Source organism: Eutrema salsugineum, unplaced genomic scaffold (assembly GCF_000478725.1).
Source record: "Eutrema salsugineum unplaced genomic scaffold, Eutsalg1_0 scaffold_7, whole genome shotgun sequence".
Classification (NCBI taxonomy): domain Eukaryota; kingdom Viridiplantae; phylum Streptophyta; class Magnoliopsida; order Brassicales; family Brassicaceae; genus Eutrema; species Eutrema salsugineum.
This window is the reverse complement of record NW_006256486.1, coordinates 10,891,391-10,911,327: the sequence shown is the minus strand read 5'-3', so window position 1 is coordinate 10,911,327 and position 19,937 is coordinate 10,891,391. Positions and strand designations below refer to the sequence as shown.

Sequence of the window (19,937 nt, the reverse complement as noted above, 5' to 3'; positions counted from 1 at the left end):
ACAGCTGAGAAGGAAAAAGGAAATTACAGCTGAGAAAGAAAAAAAGGAAATTTTCAGGGTCGCGGAATTTTTTTTAATTGGTCTTAACGTTTATTTGATTTGATTTTTCTATTGTCTCATTGCAAGATAAAATTGCAAACTCCTTGCTGTTTTTAATAAAAGATAAAGATGTTGGATACCGTGAAAACGGTGACGCCCTGTTAAGTTCAGTACTACATGTCGTTTTTATTTATACAGTGCGAACTCCATGCTGGTTTGAAATAACTAAGGCTTAACCATCTGTATATCGCATGTTCTTCGAGATTTGATTTTTTTTTTTTTTTCTTTAACGATTTGACAATCTGCAGGACTTTGCTCGTTTCAATTAGGGTTAAAAATTTAGTGAAACCTTCGTTAAGAGAGACTTGTCGTCGGCGATACTCTCTGATTCATCATCGTTTCTGGTATTTTGTTTCGCTTAGTGCTGTTCCTCTTAGGGTTTTGCCTCTTCTGTTCGCAGAGTTTCATTTTTTTTTGCTCTGAAAAGCTTTTTGCGAGAATTAAGCTCGACGTTTGGATGTTTTGCTCTTCAGATTAAGCTGAAAATTGGAGAGAGGAACCTAATTGGAGAGAGGAAGCTACTTTTGTGGGGAAATGTCGAATAATCCTCCCCAATCCTCTGGTCCCCAGGTACGAAACTGCCAAGCTTGTTCTCTTTTAGTCCATTTCATACTTTCACGAAACTCGAAGCTATTCATCAATTGATATGTTCTCGTTCCTCACTCTCAGAATCATACATTCAATAGTTGTCAGATTCTAAGCAATTTGATGTAGTGAAAGGTTTTAATCTGGGATGATAATCTGGATGCTATTTTGCTGAAAGTGTATGATTTCTAGTAATAGTTAGTCAGTCTCTCCCTTTAGTTTTGTATCTGTAAGTCGTCTGTGATCTATTGGATGTGCTTATGAAACCTTTTTTGCAGCAGTTTCGGCCGATGGCTCCTGGGCCACAGGGTCAGCATTTTGTTCCTGCAGCTTCACAGCCTTTTCATCACCCCTTTGGACATGTACCAACAAATGTTCAAAGTCAGCCTCCACAGTTTTCTCAGCCGATACAGCAGCTCTTTCCAGTGAGACCAGGTCAGCCTGGGCATATTACATCATCATCACAGCCTGTAGCAGCGCCGTATATCCAACCGCAGCCAAATGCGCCTCCAATGACAGGCTTTGGTACATCTGGACCTCCGTTTTCTTCTTCATATACAGTGAGGCTCCAGCTTTTCTAATATTTGTTCTTTGGATGACCTTGTATACGTATATGATTCTTTTTCACTTTCTTGGATTCTTGTTCTTGCAGTTTGTACCACCATCTTATGGTCAGCAACAACCACCATCAATGGTCCAACCAACCTCTCAGATGCATGCAGCTGGTGTCCCCCCAGCAGCAAACTCTTGGGCTGCTCCTGTAAATCAAAGTACAACACTTGTTTCCCCTGTACAGCAGACTGGGCAACAAACTCCAGTCACACTTCCCACAGACCCAGTAAGTGACTAACTGATCTTAAATACCTTTTGGTGACTTGTATCAATGTCTACATCTGCTTTAAATTGTGAAGCCATCTCTTACTAAACTGTGAAATCATATTATGCTGAGCTGTATAGTTATTTAAATTGAGAGCACTCACATATGCCTTAGCTCAAACTCTGATGAGGTTTGAAAACGAAAACTGTTTTGTTTATCTCAAGGATGAATAACAGGCACTCACCCAGAATTCTGAAATCAGAGTGACGTAAGGCTTTGTTTTAGAGAACCCAAAATCTCTCCCAAACCTCAAGAGGCCCCTAGCAAGATACCCCTAAGCATCAGAACCCTTTATTATTTATACTAATTAAACCCTTTGCTGATGTGGCATTGTTGATGAACTCTTATTAAACTCATTCTCTAGTCTTTATGTATCTTACACAGCTTTTCTTTGAAGCTCAACTTACCTAACTCATCAGTTACTTGTTTTTTGTTTTTTTTTTGTTTCCTATTGTACTTGTTGGATAGCAGGGAAGCCTGACTCCGCAATCTGCATCTGACTGGCAGGAGCATAAATCTGCTGATGGGAGAAAGTATGTTACAGAACTACTCTTTTAGATTTAGGCCTATTAGTTTCGTACCTGTCATTCTATGTACTGTAGATTTGTGTTCATGCAATTCCTATCCGGAATTGATCATTCTAGTAAGAGATTGTTCATAAGCTTCTCACTTTTTAAGCCTTTCATAAGGACTTCCATGCTCTTGTTTACTTTTCATGCAGATGTATGTTTCATGGTTTTGGGTATGTAATAAACTTCTCCTCTTATCTGATATATACATAATTTATTCCAGGTATTATTATAACAAGCAGACTAAGCAATCAAGTTGGGAAAAGCCTCTTGAACTAATGACACCACTTGAGGTAATAGACCTATAAAGTAGCCAGTCTACTAAAAAGATAATCATCCTGCTGGTCGTGGAACCTTACTAGTACTTTTAGTATGTGTGCTAATTCAATATCGACGTAAACGGTTGCATGCTTTATCGGGAGAATTTTGTTTTATTTGTGATTTTCGCATTCTTTTCCACTGGTTTAAACGGTCAAAAGTACTTCTTTTGAGGTATGCTTTGCTGTTTTAGTAGTTAGTTTTGCTCTCTCTCTGCTAATGTTTGTTTTACATAACAGTTATATTGCATCAAATCTGTATATTTATTTTGTTTCGAACTTCATTAGAAATCATATGCAAGAAGGATGAGATCTAATGCAAACGTGAAACAGCTGGATTAGTTTTAGGTATTTTGAAACAAGTTGGTTGATAGACCTGATACAATGCTATCTTGGATTCTTTCTTGAAGTTTCATGAATTCAATTTGGTATTGCTTTGGCCTGGTTGATATATTCATTCCTACTATGCATATGTAGGAGCATATATATCTTAGTATTTTTTTTTTCCGGTTGATCCCATTACCTTTTATTGACGTTCTGGATTTCGGTGATTAGATTGATCGATCAAAATATATCCTATCTATGCGTAATAACTTAGTTTCTTGCATATTGATGATATCTTTCTACAGAGGGCTGACGCCTCCACCGTATGGAAGGAATTCACTACAGCTGAAGGAAGAAAGTATGCATCTTTAAATTTCACTTGGTCTTTGTTTCATGCTTATGCTCTATAGTTGCAAGTGATTTATTGTTTTAATTAACGCAGATACTATTATAACAAGGTTACAAAGGAGTCTAAGTGGACAATTCCTGAAGATTTGAAGGTCTGCCAATTTATTTCTCTCATGCACATTGCCCAATGTAGAGTCTACATTAAACCTGCATAGTTGGTATATGCAGTTAGCTCGGGAACAAGCTGAATTAGCTAGTGCAAAGACGTCCTTTTCCGGAGCTGGATCTACACCTGTGTCCCACATGTCTGCGTCCTCATCTGACCTAGCGGTTAGCACTACTGTGACCTCGGTTGTTCCAAGCACATCTTCCACATTTCCTGGGCATTCGTCAAGCCCTATTCCAGGAGGTTTGCCTGTACCTGTCACTCGTCCTCCCCCTGTAGCCCCTGTTACTCCAATGTCTGCTGCAACTACCGATGCCGAGGCTACTGCAATGTACTATTTTTCACTTGGGAAGTTTTGGTTTGATGATTATATACTCTATCACGTCTCTGAATTTAGCTCTTGTGCCCTTCTTACCAGAAAATCGGATAATATACCGTCTCAGGGGGCAGATGATTCAAATGATGGAGCTCCAGGACAAAACAATGAGGCATGGTTTTGCTTTTCCTTTTCTTTTCTTACAATGACTTGCCTAGAATCTAGAAGTCTAGTCTTATACATTCTGCTTCCGTGCTTTCACTTAATGTAAAAAGAGGTCAATAGTAACTTGTACAACTTTTTGTAAAAAATTATGTTCATTATTTACTGGATGTGTGATGATATGGTGGTTTCATGAATATTTATGATCAAATATTACAACTTCGTTTGCTTTCTTATTATTTTGCTTTCTTTGTTAGGCTGAGAATAAGGAAATGTCAGTGAATGGAAAAGCCAATCTGACACCTACTGGTGACAAAGCAAATGTTGAGGAACCCATGGTTTACGCTACTAAGCAGGTATTTTCTTATACTAATGTACTCCTTCTATAATAAGTAGCTATATGTTTTCTTTTGCAAGTCTAATTGTTTGCTATCCAACTATTTTTGCCCTGTTTGTTGTTTTTTTTCTAGGAGGCCAAAGCTGCTTTCAAGTCGCTTTTGGAATCTGTAAATGTTCAGTCCGACTGGACATGGGAACAGGTAAATTGGATGCATATGATACATTGATAGATATGGCATGTATTCTCTCCCTGACCGTCTACTAGCTTCATTGCTGACCTTATCATCTCCTTGTAGACAACGAAAGAGATTGTTCACGATAAAAGATATGGTGCTTTGAGGACACTCGGTGAGCGGAAACAAGCTTTTAACGAGGTATATAGTTTTTTTTGTTCTTAGGAATAATATGAGATGCATTTTAATATCCCTGTCTAGAAATCGTTGCAATCTTTATTTGTGATGTAATTAAATTTTCGATTCCTATTTTGAATAGCTTTATGCTAACATCTGATTGTCAAATATAATGCGCCAGTATCTTGGTCAAAGGAAAAAAGTGGAAGCTGAGGAAAGGCGAAGGAGACAGAAGAAAGCTCGGGAAGAATTTGTCAAGATGCTAGAGGTATGTACCAGAGGAGTCAGAAGTTCCGTGATTGTTTGGTTTAGTGTGGCTGATGTGCTGATATTACTGTTACAATGATATTTCTTGACTTCAGGAGTGTGAAGAACTTTCATCATCCATGAAATGGAGGTGTGGCTTTCAGTTAATTAGAGGATCTTTGGTTCTTGTCTTTATTTTATTTGTGACATATGTGCTAATGGAAATAATTTCCTCACCAGCAAAGCAATGAGTTTGTTTGAAAATGATGAGCGCTTTAAAGCTGTTGAACGTCAAAGGGATCGTGAAGATCTATTTGACAATTATATAGTGGAACTTGAGAGGAAGGTAATTATCTGGCTTCTTTTTTGGTTTTTTGTTTTCATGTGTCGGTTTAGCTGTTTAATTGCTTGGTTGTTTGGTAAGATTGTTCGCTCTGTAAGCAAAACAAGCCATGCATATGAACATGAAGATGTTGGACTAGGGAAGGGTTGCTTGCTGGCTTATTAGCATCCACTCTTCTCTTCTTCCTTGGAATGATCACAAGAGGCATGACGTACACTAATGCTTTTGGTGATCACTTAGATTGGGGTTGAGAGATCTGATATGCCAGCATGATGGCTTTTGAAGCTGCTATAGAAAGATGGATACTTTCTTGCCCTGTAGGAGGGGCAAAATCATTATTTGAATTGACATATGAATCCTTTTATCCGCAGGAAAGAGAAAAGGCAGTGGAGGTACATCGGCAAAAAATGGCAGAATATCGGAAGTTTCTTGAAACCTGTGACTATATCAAAGTACATCATTGTTTTTGAAGCTAGTTTCTGCAAACCTTTTTATTTCCATAGACCTTGCCTTAATGCTTTTATATTACGTGTTTGAAGGCTAGTACACAATGGCGCAAAATTCAAGATAGACTGGAGGATGATGAAAGATGCTCATGTCTTGAAAAGATAGATCGTCTGATTGGTTTTGAGGTAAGTACTTCATTGAGGTGTTCAGATTGCCACAGGGGAATATTTTTCTAATGTTTGTTATCCCAGGATTACATTCTTGACCTGGAGAAGGAAGAAGAGGAGATGAAGAGGGTAGAAAAAGTAAGGTCAATGTTCAGAATTGTTACCTCTCATATCTGTTCTTCTGAAGTCTAATGCCCATGCTTCCATTTTCATGTGGAGCTAGGAACATGTTAGGCGAGCTGAGAGAAAAAACCGTGATGCATTTCGTACACTATTGGAAGAACATGTCGCTGCTGGCATTCTTACAGCCAAGACGTACTGGTCGGAATATTGCATTGAGGTGTCTGACCTATTTAAATAATATTTCATGTTGGAAAAATAATATTTCATGTTGGATTCTTACGCTCAGTTCTTTTATCTACAGTTAAAAGAGTTGCCCCAATACCAAGCTGTTGCATCTAATACGTCTGGCTCAACTCCGAAAGACTTGTTCGAAGATGTTACAGAAGAGTTAGAGAAACAGGTAATTTGGACTAGATATAGTATACTTCTCAATGTGTAGACTAGTCTAGCTCTGCATGAGACTGATCGTTTCAATTATTAAACCTTTTTGATTCACAGTATCATGAGGATAAGAGTCGCGTAAAGGATGCTATGAAGTCAAGAAAGGCAAGTCATGGATATATTGCATTTATGCTTATTACTTACACCAAACTTCTCTCTAATCCCTTTATCTAATAGATTTCCATGGTATCCTCGTGGATGTTCGAAGATTTTAAATCTGCTATTTCAGAAGATCTCAGTACTCAACCAATATCAGAAATAAATTTGAAGGTACGGGCACAGTTGTGAAAAAATGAGTCAGATAAATTAAACATAAACTGTTATCTGAATTGTGTAAGAAATATATCAGCTACTGGTTCAGACTCTGTTTCTCTATGTGTAGTGAGTTTAAATCGTTGTTCCTGGCATGCTTTAGATTCGTCATTGCTGAGATTACATATATAATTTTTAACTAATACTCAAGACTAAAGTTCTCATTGACGACTTGTCTTGTGTAAAACAAAGATGTGTGAGAATGTTGTTTTGAAGTTCAGCTGAAGAGGCTCTAATTTGTTTATTTCCATTATTATCAGCTTATATATAATGACTTGGTTGAGAGAATGAAGGAAAAGGAAGAAAAAGAGACCAGAAAGCTTCAGCGTTTGGCTGAAGAATTTACCAATCTGTTGCGCACTTTCAAGGTATATCTTACTCGTAGTAACATTTTTTTTTTCTCCCTCTATTCTCTAGAACGTTAAACATACTTCTACTTTAGGACATAAGTGCAGCTTCGAATTGGGAAGATGTCAAGCAGCTAGTTGAAGAAAGTCAAGAGTACAGGTAAATATATTTCCTTGCTTCGAATAGAATGTTTCATGGCTTGCCAAAATAGTTCTTGTTAGCAAACACCTTAAATAAATAATAAGAAAGGTCATGTTACCTTCTTTAATATCCCATTTTGAATTTCCTCAGATCGATTGGAGATGATAGTGTTAGCAGAGGGCTTTTTGAGGAGTACATTACGAGTTTACATGAAAAGGCAATGGAGAAAGAGCGCAAGCGTGATGAGGAAAAGGTACTGATGTTTCTTCTTGCCATGAAATATTTATCTTTTTTGTTAAAAGTAGGTCTCTAAGACTTTTATTGTTGTGTAATTTTCAGAGTAGAAAAGAAAAAGAAAGGGAGGAGAAAGAGAAACGGAAAGACAAGGACAAGGAGAGAAGGGAAAAGGAAAGAGAACGCGAAAAAGAGAGAGGGAAAGAGAGGAGTAGTAAAAGGGAAGAATCAGATGGTGAGGCCGTAGATGTGAGCGAAGGTCACAAAGACGAGAAAAGAAAGGGAAAAGATAGAGAAAGAAAACATCGGAGACGGCATCACAACTCTGATGAAGATGTTAGTTCTGATAGGGATGATAGAGAAGAGTCGAAGAAGTCGTCACGTAAACATGGTAGTGATCGCAAAAAATCAAGAAAGGTACTCACTCTCGACTTCCATTCTGACTCAACGAAGCTTCAGTTTTTGATCAGATTTAAAATAATATGAGGGATGGTTTTCTTGGCAGCACGCAAACTCGCCTGAATCAGACAGCGAAAGTCGGCATAAAAGACAGAAGAAAGAGCATCGGGAGAGTAGTCGTCGAGGTGGTGGTAATGAAGAGCTAGAGGATGGAGAGGTTGGAGAGGATGGTGAAATCAAACTTTAATCGCTGAGAAGTGGTAATCATTTTTACTTCATCTGAAACCTTTCTACTTCTTCTATAGAGAAATATACCTCTTAATGCTCATTGTGATTCTAAATCCAAAAATTCTTGTGTTCCGCGGAGAGATACATTGTACAAGCTGAAGGTTTCTGATTTTGATTTTGGAAACTCCTTAGAAGTCAACGAAATTCCTCGTTACTGGGAACTTAATTTCCTGTTTGTGGGAACGCTGATCTTTCATGCCGCCGGAGTCTCGCTAAGAAGTGTTAAAACTTACAATTGAAATTTTTTAACTGAAGCGTGTTATTTTGAAGGTTTTCCTGAACAAAATCAAGTCTCACATGTTAGCATATGAACAGTATTATGTTGTTTTTAGAGTGTATCAAGACGAAGTTTTTGGGATGCTGATTGGGAAAATCCTATTCGATGACAATATTTCTTATTTAGTAATTTCCAAATTATTTTCTATAAAAAAGGAAAAAAAAAACAATGTGTAATAAAAGAAAGGGCAAAAAACAGAAAAACAAGGACATGGGATATTTGCTTGTTTTGCCACTTAGTCAAATTTGGAAGCTTCACAAGATTTCCAAGTCACATACTTTCAGAACCGTACCCAGAGTTTCGAGACCCGTAAGCGATGTTAAAAAAACCCCAATTAACTATTATTGTCATAAATTCAATAAAATCCATATGATTTATGTAAAATAAATAATAACCATAATCGTTTCAAATTATATAAAACCAATATACATAAATAATTACCATTATCGTTTTTAATTCACAAAATTACAATAAATATCTATAATTTAAAATTTATTTTAATCTAAAATTCTGAATTATACTTCCTTAAAGTAGATAAATTAACCAATTATTTGAGTTTTCATTTGTAATTAAATTTTATCACAAATCAAACTAAATCTGATATTAGATGAAAAAAATATATATTAAAAAAATACTTAGCTATTAACAGATACCAATTAAATATACGGTTATTATGGTAAGAAGAATAATGAGTTGTAAAGATTTTTAATGAAGAAAAGGAGAATAAAAACATAATTTTTCTAATTGTTTAAGTTGTTATGTGTATTATCTTAGTATTTTATTGTATTGTTAGATTAAGTTTTAATTAGTTATTAATTGTTTAAGTTGTTATGCGTGTTATCATATATTATTATATAACAATTAATGAACTAATAAACTTAAGACATTTCAATTGTTTTTAAAAAAGCGGGTTCGTAGGCGAGTGTTTCTTTTTTCTGTGCATAGGCACGACCCTGCATACTTTCATTCAAATCAACTCCCATTTTGACAAGTGAATACACTTAATTAATATAGTGCTCACGGTAACAATTTCATCATGTCCTAAAGCCGGTCATTCTGACAGACGTATCCCCGGTAAACCCACCGGAATAATAGTCAACACCACTTTGTCAAAAACGAGTTCCAACAAATATAATTGTAAGCAAAAAACATTATATATCACTTTTCATGGATCGGAAGTACACTTGACTCCATGGACTTGAGTATTTTTAAAACTATCAGTTTTGGTTAATGTTTTGTATCTCTATTGGCTTCAAGTTATTGATTAATGAACTTTCATTACAAATAACAATTGTGTGTGATATATATAATCTTATAGATTTTTAAATATCATCAACTCTGACATGCATTCTTAAAACATTGCGCTAATCTATTTTACAAATTTTTGAACTGCGATAACAATAACTAGAAATAATAATATATAATATGAGAATTTGCCATGTATTCTATACATTATTCACTTTCGTTTTTAAATTATTTTGTTTAAATTTAATTTTGTTGTAACTAACAAATTAATTTTGTTTCAAATCTTAATTCGAATATTCTTTATTGGAAATAAAAAATAATAGCGTTTTGCTGCAACGAAATTCAAGAGAACCACCCATTACAATTGACTCAAAAAACAAAACCTATGCAAACCCTGAACCATTCTCTAGTTGCCTATTAAGCTATTTCAAGAGGGAGAGTGGTATGCCGGATCTAAGAATTTGGGGGTTATAAACAATTTAAAAATAAAATTTTCTTTTGTAATTTAGGGGTCAAAAAATTCGCATATAACCTAAGAAAAATTTTGGGAGTTATAGGCGAATGTTTCATCAGGTTGTCCCCAAATCCTTACTGGTATTGCAGAATCAAAAGTAGAGCAGGTTTCTAAGGTTCGGTCGGGGTGTTCATGCTGCAAAGAGGAGACACGGTTGCGAAAGAGGTTCCCTCTCCCTATTGCCGGTTTAATTAAGTGGTACTTTTACTCACAAATCGTTTTATATTGACATTTTTGGATTTACTAATTTCTAATGAAGTTTTACCCTTTAGAAATAAACAAATGTTATTTTTTTTTCAAATAATTAACTAGTTGCAATATTTTGTATTCTTATATTTTCAATACCAGCATATCATGTAGACGTTATGATATTTTACCATAACTAATAAAAACAGGGTTTGAAGTTTTGTATTTGGTACTCGCAGCAATGAGACAAGTCATATTTTGCTTATCAGCTTATGGAAAAGAGGTTGCTGCATTCATGAGTAATATAGATTACAACTTGTATATAATGTAAAGCTAAAGGAGAAGGGGCGCGGAAATTAAATTAAAAAATCCTTACCAATTAATCGAATTTTAAAGTTATTGGTAATTTGTGTTGAGTTTCAATAAACCATGCATATATTAAATTATAATTAAGGAACATATATTCTCACGCAGAAGTGGACAGGTATATATCGTGTGAAGCTCTGTATACGTAAGAGAAATATGATGCATGACGTAAAACTCCAAGCTATATTGTCTAATTTGTTATTAGGGATAACTCGGTTTTTGATTAGAAATGTTATTATTTATTAAACAAAAGGAATAGACAGCGAGGTGGAGAACATGCATGGAGGATCAATTAAATGCAAATGTACGTAACGAGCTTACTTGAATTTCCATGCACATTTCCCATGCACTCAAACCCTTGTATATAAACCCCTCCAAGTTCATCATTTAATCATCATCAAATTAAAACCCTACAATCTATCAGCGAAAGCTAAAAAAAAAAAAAAACTAGAAACCATAGACAACAAAATACAAAACTCAAAACCATGGCCATTCCAAAATCTCACTACTCTTTAGCCTTCCTAGTCATTCTCTTTGCCGTTACGAGTTGCCAAAATGTCTGCAATCCAGCATGCAAGGCTAAAGAACCCTTCAACTGCGACAATATTCTTACATTCAACCGAACTGGATTCCCAAAGAATTTCACTTTTGGTGCGGCTACTTCTGCATACCAGGTATATACATAGATCTTCGTCATGGTATAAGGCTTTTGGCCATCGATTTCTAGCTATACCGAATCACATTCAATATGATTTATTTGTTCTACCAGATAGAGGGTGCTGCACATAGAGCACTCAATGGATGAGACTATTTCACTCATAGATATCCAGGTCATTTGTTACCCGTATTATTAACCTGCACGTCCATGTATTAAAAGGTATACAAATATTAGAAAGATCTGGTCATGCTCATATTCCAGTTTGCTATGTACAGAAAAAGTTCCAGATCGTAGTTCTGGAGACCTTGCTTGTGATTCGTATGATCTTTACAAGGTGAGCGGCTTTCAATGACGAATGTTTTGTGTGTAGATATGTTATTTGTTCCATTTCCGAAATGTAATTTAACTCTGGAACTTTCATATATAACATGAACAGGAGGATGTCAAATTACTAAAAAGAATGAATGCTCAAGCATACCGACTCTCGATAGCATGGTCAAGGGTCTTACCAAGTAAAGATATAAGAAAAAAATATATACTTATCTCTTGTTTTTTTCTTCAAGGCTTGATCTAATTGTGAAACTAATCTTAGAGGGAAGACTGACTGGAGGAATCGACGAGAATGGGATAACCTACTACAACAATCTCATTAACGAGTTAAAAGCAAATGGTAAATCCCAAGTTTAGATACTTGATGATCTTACAATTTTCATCGTTTAAAAGTGATATAGACATTTAACTTACGCGAATACAGGCATAGAACCATATGTGACTATATTTCACTGGGATGTTCCCCAAACTTTAGAAGACGAATACGGAGGCTTCTTAAGCCCACGTATAGTGTGAGTGCATTAACTAAACTTTAATTATAAACTTGTGTCTTCTTGTCCTTAATTACATAACATCTGATCTATCTAAATCTAATATATGTGATACATGAACAGGGAGGACTACAAAAACTATGCTGAGCTTCTATTCCAAAGATTCGGAGACAGAGTCAAATTTTGGATCACTTTAAACCAGCCTTACTCTCTCGCAAGCAAAGGTTATGGAGATGGATCGTATCCACCAGGACGGTGCACTGACTGTGAATTTGGAGGAGATTCAGGAACCGAACCTTATATAGTTGCACATCACCAACTTCTAGCTCATGCAGAAGCTGTATCTTTGTACCGAAGAAGATATCAGGTTCATATACACTATCTATCATGATTATTTTTCGATCGAAAACAGTTCAACTTTTATGTGGTATATTCATTATCTATAATCTAAAATTATCTACGCATGCAGAAATTCCAAGGTGGTAAGATTGGAACAACTCTGATTGGAAGATGGTTCACCCCATTAAACGAAACTAGCATTCTTGACAAGGCCGCTGCAAAACGAGCATTCGATTTCTTCGTCGGATGGTATATATACTCTCAACTAATTGATTCTCAAATCACTTATATATACACACATCTACAAAATTATATACGAAATATTTTTCTAAAACCTTTGTAACCAACATATATACTTTGAAAATATATATGAAGGTTCTTGGATCCATTGGTGTACGGAGACTATCCAAAGATAATGCAAGAGATCGTTGGAGATAGATTGCCTAAATTTACACGTCAAGAATCAGCTTTAGTTAGAGGATCACTTGATTTTCTAGGGTTGAACTATTACGTTACACAATATGCAACCGATGCACCTCCTTCTATTCCGACTCAACCTAATGTCTTAACCGATCCACGAGTTACTATCGGATGTACGTAAAACTTTTGTGCATATTTCTTATATAGCTTAGATATATTAATTTTCTAAACTCATTTATCTCTAATATATTGGTTACAGTTTATCGCAATGGAGTACCTATTGGTGTTCAGGTTAGCATCGCCTTAAATTTGAAATATTTAATTTATATTTAGAGGACTACAACATTTATATGAGTCTCGCTTGCTCTCTTTCCGTCCACAGGCACCCAGTTTCGTCTACTATCCTCCTGGCTTCCGCCAGATTCTAAATCACATCAAAAACAACTACAAAAACCCACTTACCTACATCACTGAAAACGGTATCTACACATCATACCACATGTACTTTTATAAAAATAAAAACCTTTTAATTCTATGAGTTTGATTTTAAAATCTTGTGTTATTTTTTCAGGAGTTGCTGATCTTGATTTGGGAAACTTAACACTGGCAAATGCTCTTGCCGATAAAGGGCGAATTCAAAATCATTGCAGCCATCTTTCGTGTCTCAAATGCTCCATCGAGTGAGTTATAATATATGATTCCTACTTTATCTCATATATTATATGCTTCTTTTGAGAATTATGAATTTTAATACACTAACATTATATGAAATATCTATTATAGGGATGGATGCAACGTAGGAGGATATTTTGCATGGTCATTGATGGACAATTACGAATTCGGAAATGGTTACACTCTCCGGTTTGGTATGAACTGGGTCAATTTCACTAATCCAGCTCACCGAAGAGAAAAGGATTCTGGCAAATGGTTCTCTAAATTCATCGATAACAACAATAATTAAGGGAAGTGATATGTATAAATCAACTTCCATGTATCCAACCTTAAATCTAATAACGATTGTACTATATATATAATATGAATGTTTATTTTATTTTATTTTAATAATCAAAGTTAATGTGTTGTGTATGTGTGTACTTAGAACTGTTGTAATAATCGGACCTTAATTCTCGGTCAGTTCATACATAACTTAAAAGTATATTACAGTATATGGAGCTTGTATTATTCTTATTTTACACTCTTGCCAAGCATAACTTCTCAAAAATGTATAACGTGCATTAATTTGATATAGTTACCACTTTTGTATATCATTAGAGCCAAACAAAGGAAGTCATGCCTGATTTCATAGCATAATTAGAAAGATTCTGTTTATTCGAGCAGCAAATGATCGTAGGTAATTCAGAATATGGTAAGAGTATAATTTGCGATATTTTTTCTTAAAAAAAAACTATATACAGTAAAAACTCTATAAATTAATAATGTTGGGACTTTGATATTTTATTAATTTATAGAGTTATTAATTTATAGATTTCAAAGAAAAAAATATTTCTTATTTCTTATTAGTTTTTAAAAAGATTGTATAATTTTTAAAAAGTTCTTTCTAAAATTTAAGATGAGTTCCAAGAAAATTTTAATTTGGAATGAATAAAAAACATCACTGTACGCGTATTTTAGTAGATTATCTCATGTATATGTTTATATCAGATTTTGTTTATGGTAATTATTAATTTATAATATTAATGGGACCATATATTTACATAGAAGTTTTGTTAAAATTATTATCTTATTATTTTATCGAATTGTATTATATTTTGAACTGGTCCAAGTCGGGATTATGAAAAATTATTAATTTATAGTGTTTATTAATTTATCGAGTATTAATTTATAGAGTTTCTACTGTATATCACTTTTTTGGATTGAATGTTGTCAAGCTACAAAATTGTGAAAGAGTTTTCCTATTCATAACGATGATACGACAGTGATATAACAGAAATTGTATTTAATTTAAAACGTCGGACCTGATTGATTATGGCTGTAGCTTTATATTTTTGCTGTAGAATTTAGGTCGTAAGCTTTTTTTGTTGTGGCTGTAGATATTAATGCTCTAGGATTCTGGCTGTAGATTTTTAAAAAATTAAGGGCGAATTGCTATTATAATGCATTTTCAATTAACATTTATCCTCTTAATGTTTTTTATATTTTGACATAGTTGCCTTTTAAAATCAATTTTGGTAGTTGTAATATTAAATAAAATCGAAACTATTCTTTAAAAATTTCGGAAATACCTAAAAAAGAAAATCAAAATATTTTTGGATATCATTTAAGAAAAAAAAATATTAAAAAAATATTTTTAAAATTCGTTCTATGCATGGTAGAATGTGTGTTTAATGTTTTACGTCTATGTAGAATCCGATTTCTTTAGTTCGTACTGATTGGTGAAAAACGTTATATGTTACCTATATTCTACATGTTAGTAGACCAAATTCTATGTTATTGTAGAACAGTTTTTCTACATATGGTCTTCATTCTACATCAACGTAGAATACAACTTCTATCAAAATCTGAGAAAATTTAGGAAAATTGGTTTACACTCAGAACTAAATATTTTTGAAAATCTTTTAATTTTATTTTTTCCACGTTTATTATCTTTTTTTTTACGTTTTTTGTTTCTTTTTTTCTGTCATCGTTGTTCTTTTTTCTTTCCCATTGATCAATCAGATTTAATCCTGATCCAATACCTTATTCATTTTATTAACTAAAAATTTATCATTAAAGTGATTTGAAACCCGTAATTCATCCTTAATACTGATCCAATACCTTATTTTAAAGGGATCCGTCTTAGATTATCACATATGCATTTTTTAATTGGATTTAAATGTCCCGCCGGCTAAACACCGAGAACCGGCCATGTACGATTAAGTTTTTCACGTTTTTAAGCTTTTTTTTCTTTTCACGTTTTTACTTTTTTCACGTTTTCTACCTTTTCAATATTTTCTTTATATTATATTTTTAATTTAAATTTAAATTATTTTTTATAAAATATATTTAATTAATTAATAATTCAAAAATTGAAGGGTAAAACTGGGTTAACATTAGTATAAACATCAATGAGACAAATATTGTTTAGAAAATACTAAGAAGATAAATCGAGATTCAATTAGCATTATAAAAACAATTCCCCCCAAAATTAATAAGTTACATCAAAATATTCCAAACCCAAAATATTATAGAGCATCTATGATAAAAATCTATAAAAATCTCTCAGAGAATATCTCACTATTAAACAAAAATAATAAAAAGAGATTTGAGAGAGTGAAATGAATCTTTTTAGTTGAGCGACTTTAAGAGACTCATATAAGACTCTTGAGCTATGTATCTTTTTATTATTGGTTTGTTTTTTTTTTTAATCAAAATTTAAGTAAAAAATAAAATTCTATTAGAATACTAATATTGTTTTGGTGAGAATTTTTTTAAAGTTTCTTACTACTGCAGATGGATTTAGTGCTGTAGATATTTTGCTCTTTGGAGTCCACAAGAAAAAAAGGAAAAGAAAAATTTGTAATATCAAATAATCTAATATATAAAAGATGGAGAAGGCTAGATTGACAATTAGCATTTGAGAATCAATAAAAATTAATATTTAATCTCTTTATTAATGCATTTGAAAACTATTATATACATATATATATATATTTATATATCAACCATTTAATCTAATTTTTATCATGGTAAAAAATAAATATAAAAATAATATAAACTAAATTCAAATTTATTTTAAACATCATATATGTATACATAAAAAATATATAAATCTTTTAATTTCATTTTTTTACCATGTGATATACTGATCATATTTGAACTAACAAAAATAATATATTCACAAAAACATGAAAACAAAATAAGTAATAAAACAAAAAATAAAATAATAGGTTGAAAATTTATTAAAACTTAAGAATTTTGTTTTTTTTTTTTAAAAATAAGATCTAAAAAATCACTAGACACAAAAGAACATTCATTAAATAATCGAAAAGATAACAAATTATCAAAACTAAAGAGAAAAAATGACAAAAGATAAAATAAAGTAGCAAATATATATAAATTTTATTGAGGCATGTGTAACATAGATAATCAATGAAAAATATGTGAGAACAAAACATGAAAATAATAACTTGCAAAAAGTGAAAATGATAGCTAAATCGAGATTTCAATAAAAAAGTCAAGAAAAATGAATAGAAAAGATTACTAACTAGGATCATTAAGAAATAAATATATAAAAGAAATCGAAAGTTGAACTCAAAATTAAAAATATAAGTAAACACAAATTAAAATCTGTCCCAACTATTAATTCCTATAAACTATTTTATTTAACTTTAACATAATACAAAAATTAAATCCTGAGCATAGCTTAAATCAAATTTAAATTTAATTTAAAACATTATAAGTATAACTTAAATCAAATTTTAATTTAATTTAAAACATCATAAACATATGAATAAAAAATAATTCCAGATTTAAGTTCATCTTATAATTTAATTTTTTTGTGTCATTTAATCTTCATTTTCGAACTAATAAAGCTAATTTAATCTCAATGCAAAAAAAAAAACAAATTATGAGACAAAAATGGAAATAATTGGCTAATCGAATTTCAAGTACCTAAAGAATAGAAAATAATAAGAAGAAAACCACAATACCAAAAATAAAATTCAATAAACAATGAAAAGATAATAAATTATAAGAATATAAAAAAGACAAAACAGAAAAAAAAATATAACAACAAATAAATCTATAGAATATTAATGATATTAAAATATAAGTAAAGAAGATGAAATCAGTGATATATATACATATATACACATATTAAAAATACATGTGTATATATATATATATGTGTGTGTGTGAAAAAAAACCTAAAGTAGTTAAAAAGTTAATAAATTAGCATTAAATCGTAATTTAGATAAAAATTTTGAAAAATAACGGATGAATAAGATTATTAAAATTATCAAAAAATTAAAAAACTAATACAAAAAAAAATTTAATGATTTTCTTCTGTCTGTTTAAAGCATAATAGTTATGGAGAAAATTATGACTGTAAAAAAATTCTTAAGCACTTGCTAATCGAGCCCATAATTACGACAACGAACTACAAAATAGGCATAGGGCCCAACACCTTTGCCACCCTCCCCCTTTCTCAAAATTGGAATGTGCAGGTTTACATATACCCAACTTGAGAAGAAATGTACCAAACTTTTGTTGTCCCGAGGTTTGGGTCATTATATCAGCTAGCTGTGTTGTTAGAGACATATATAGTTGGGATTGTACGTGTCTCGTATAATCTCATCATCCCGGATAAAGTGACAATCCAAACTTGGAGATGAACCATAGCTTTATCAAAAAAGAGATGAACCAAAGAGGCGGACGATTATAGATGAGCTCAAAATAAATTTTCTCGTGATGGATAGTTGTAGGTGTCCTGTTTATTAAGTAGCTAAGTAGCTGGAAGCTAGAGTTTAATAACTCCAAAATCAATCAGCAAGTATGCCTGAAATCGAAGAGCTCTAACGACATTTAGAATGACGATATTTGCGTTCCACATATCCATTTTAGAATATCGACACAAGAGGTTTTCATATGTAATCTCGTTTTGAGCAAAACGTTGTGACAAACAGATGAAAACCATATAATAGTAGCATCAACAGAAAATAAAAATATAATTAATTTTCTTTCGCAATGAGAGATAATTTTTTTATGAAAAAAATTCAATAAATAATGGAGGAAACAGAAAAAAAAAAGAATCAAAGAAATTAAACAAATGTTGCCGACCCTAAAACGTTTTTTTTTCTCTCTGTTGGGGTGAAATTTCCTTTTTGTGAGTTCCTCTTAATTTCTTTTTTGATGAGTATAAGAATATACCCAACGGTCGAAATCCACTTAAATGTCGAAACTGTAGTAATATTATGATAATTGATATCACCGACCTAAACCCTAACTAACTCTATATAAGGGTTTGACTGGTTTAAACGCAGTGGTTGCGGTTGCGAGTGCGGGAGTTTGCGGAAGCGGACGATTGCGGTTATGAGCATTATTCAGCGGTTTACACGACTGGTTAAATTTTTTAAGATGGATCTGTTTGCGGGACAATTTTGACTGGCAAACCAGTGATTGTTTTAACGGTTAAACATAAAATTACCAAAATAAACATCATATATAATTATAAAAAAAATAGAAAAACTATATTATTATGATTAATATCAAAATCAATAGTTTAAAATAATTAATAAATTATAAATAAATACTAGATAATTATTTTAAAAATTAAGAAATTTTATAATAATATGTTTTATTTCAATTATTGGGAACATCATCCAAAGTTGTGTCTAGTAATGTAATAGACTGGACAAAATTTACTCCAATATGTGGATTTTCTGGATTTGTCTTATGCATGATGTAAAATATCTTCAATTGATCTAATTTATTTTTTACACGATCCCAATTCCAATCAACTCCAAATTGCTCATTAGTATTCTTCAAAATACGTTTTTTCTAGAGTGCATTCAAAAATCTAGGATATTTATCTTGACTTTGTTTTTCCACAATGATCCGTTGAAGTAACGCACATGTCATCTCGTTTGATCATGTAACTTTTTGAAGAACAAAAAAAAAATTATAACAAACTAATTTTGTAATTAATAAGATACATATTTATAATTTCTTACTTTAAATTTAAAAGTGGAAACAGAACAATTAATATAATTAAATTAAACTAAAGTATTATGATACTTATGCTTGTATCTTAATTTTCTTCAACTGATATGGAAAGCCATGATTATAGACTATAACTTGATAGAAAAAGTGAGAGGTTAATGTTTATATATATAAGAAAAGATTAGTAGGATTAGGGTTTTATAATTGTTTTTAACGTGATCTTTTTTTTAGCGTGAATTTATTTATTTTTATTTTTTTATCCAACTGCTACCGCCCGCAACCGCAAACGCTGGCGGGAAGCAACTTTTGGATTTCAACGATATAAAACGATACGGAACGGTTTGCAGCGATTTCTATGATTGTGATAAAATGCCACTAACCGCTACCAACCACAAACGCTGCGTTTGCGGATGATAGCAGGTGAACCAATCAACACATAAGTCTTACAATAACCTTTTTCTCTCTAAGCGTATTTTCTTTTATTTTCCATTTTCTCTATCACTGCAAATT

The 19,937-nt window shown here is 32.4% G+C and overlaps 1 protein-coding gene and 1 pseudogene across 5 annotated transcripts; both read left to right on the top strand.

Moving 5' to 3' along the window:
* Nucleotides 1-301: 301 nt before the first annotated feature.
* Nucleotides 302-8,100, top strand: LOC18010881 (pre-mRNA-processing protein 40A). 5 transcript variants are annotated; one of them, XM_024150255.1, is made up of 28 exons: nucleotides 302-443; nucleotides 573-669; nucleotides 966-1,244; nucleotides 1,337-1,522; nucleotides 2,033-2,094; nucleotides 2,354-2,423; nucleotides 3,077-3,129; nucleotides 3,214-3,271; nucleotides 3,348-3,616; nucleotides 3,704-3,773; nucleotides 4,021-4,119; nucleotides 4,234-4,302; nucleotides 4,399-4,476; nucleotides 4,634-4,720; nucleotides 4,815-4,849; nucleotides 4,939-5,044; nucleotides 5,413-5,493; nucleotides 5,581-5,673; nucleotides 5,740-5,793; nucleotides 5,879-5,995; nucleotides 6,080-6,178; nucleotides 6,277-6,324; nucleotides 6,397-6,489; nucleotides 6,792-6,899; nucleotides 6,974-7,038; nucleotides 7,171-7,273; nucleotides 7,360-7,671; nucleotides 7,760-8,100. In XM_024150255.1, the coding sequence occupies exons 2-28, from the start codon at nucleotides 634-636 to the stop codon at nucleotides 7,898-7,900; spliced, it is 2,871 nt and encodes a 956-aa protein (XP_024006023.1). In that variant the 5' UTR covers nucleotides 302-443; nucleotides 573-633; the 3' UTR covers nucleotides 7,901-8,100. The 5 variants fall into 5 exon arrangements, with proteins under 5 accessions (XP_024006023.1, XP_006393692.1, XP_024006022.1 ...); XM_006393630.2 differs by having other exon boundaries at nucleotides 2,030-2,094; XM_024150254.1 differs by having other exon boundaries at nucleotides 312-443; nucleotides 963-1,244.
* Nucleotides 8,101-11,014: 2,914 nt separating this feature from the next.
* On the top strand, nucleotides 11,015-13,451 carry LOC18010880 (annotated as a pseudogene).
* The last annotated feature ends 6,486 nt before the right edge of the window (nucleotides 13,452-19,937 follow it).

What these genes read in the sequence shown, in the direction of transcription:
- LOC18010881 (XM_006393631.2), top strand. Translation starts at nt 634, where the DNA reads ATGTCGAATAATCCTCCCCAATCCTCTGGTCCCCAG. An exon ending in TGGTTTACGCTACTAAGCAG is followed by an intron (nt 4,120 to 4,233) that starts GTATTTTCTTAT and finishes TTTTTTTTCTAG; the next exon opens with GAGGCCAAAGCTGCTTTCAA. An exon ending in CAGAAGAGTTAGAGAAACAG is followed by an intron (nt 6,179 to 6,276) that starts GTAATTTGGACT and finishes TTTGATTCACAG; the next exon opens with TATCATGAGGATAAGAGTCG.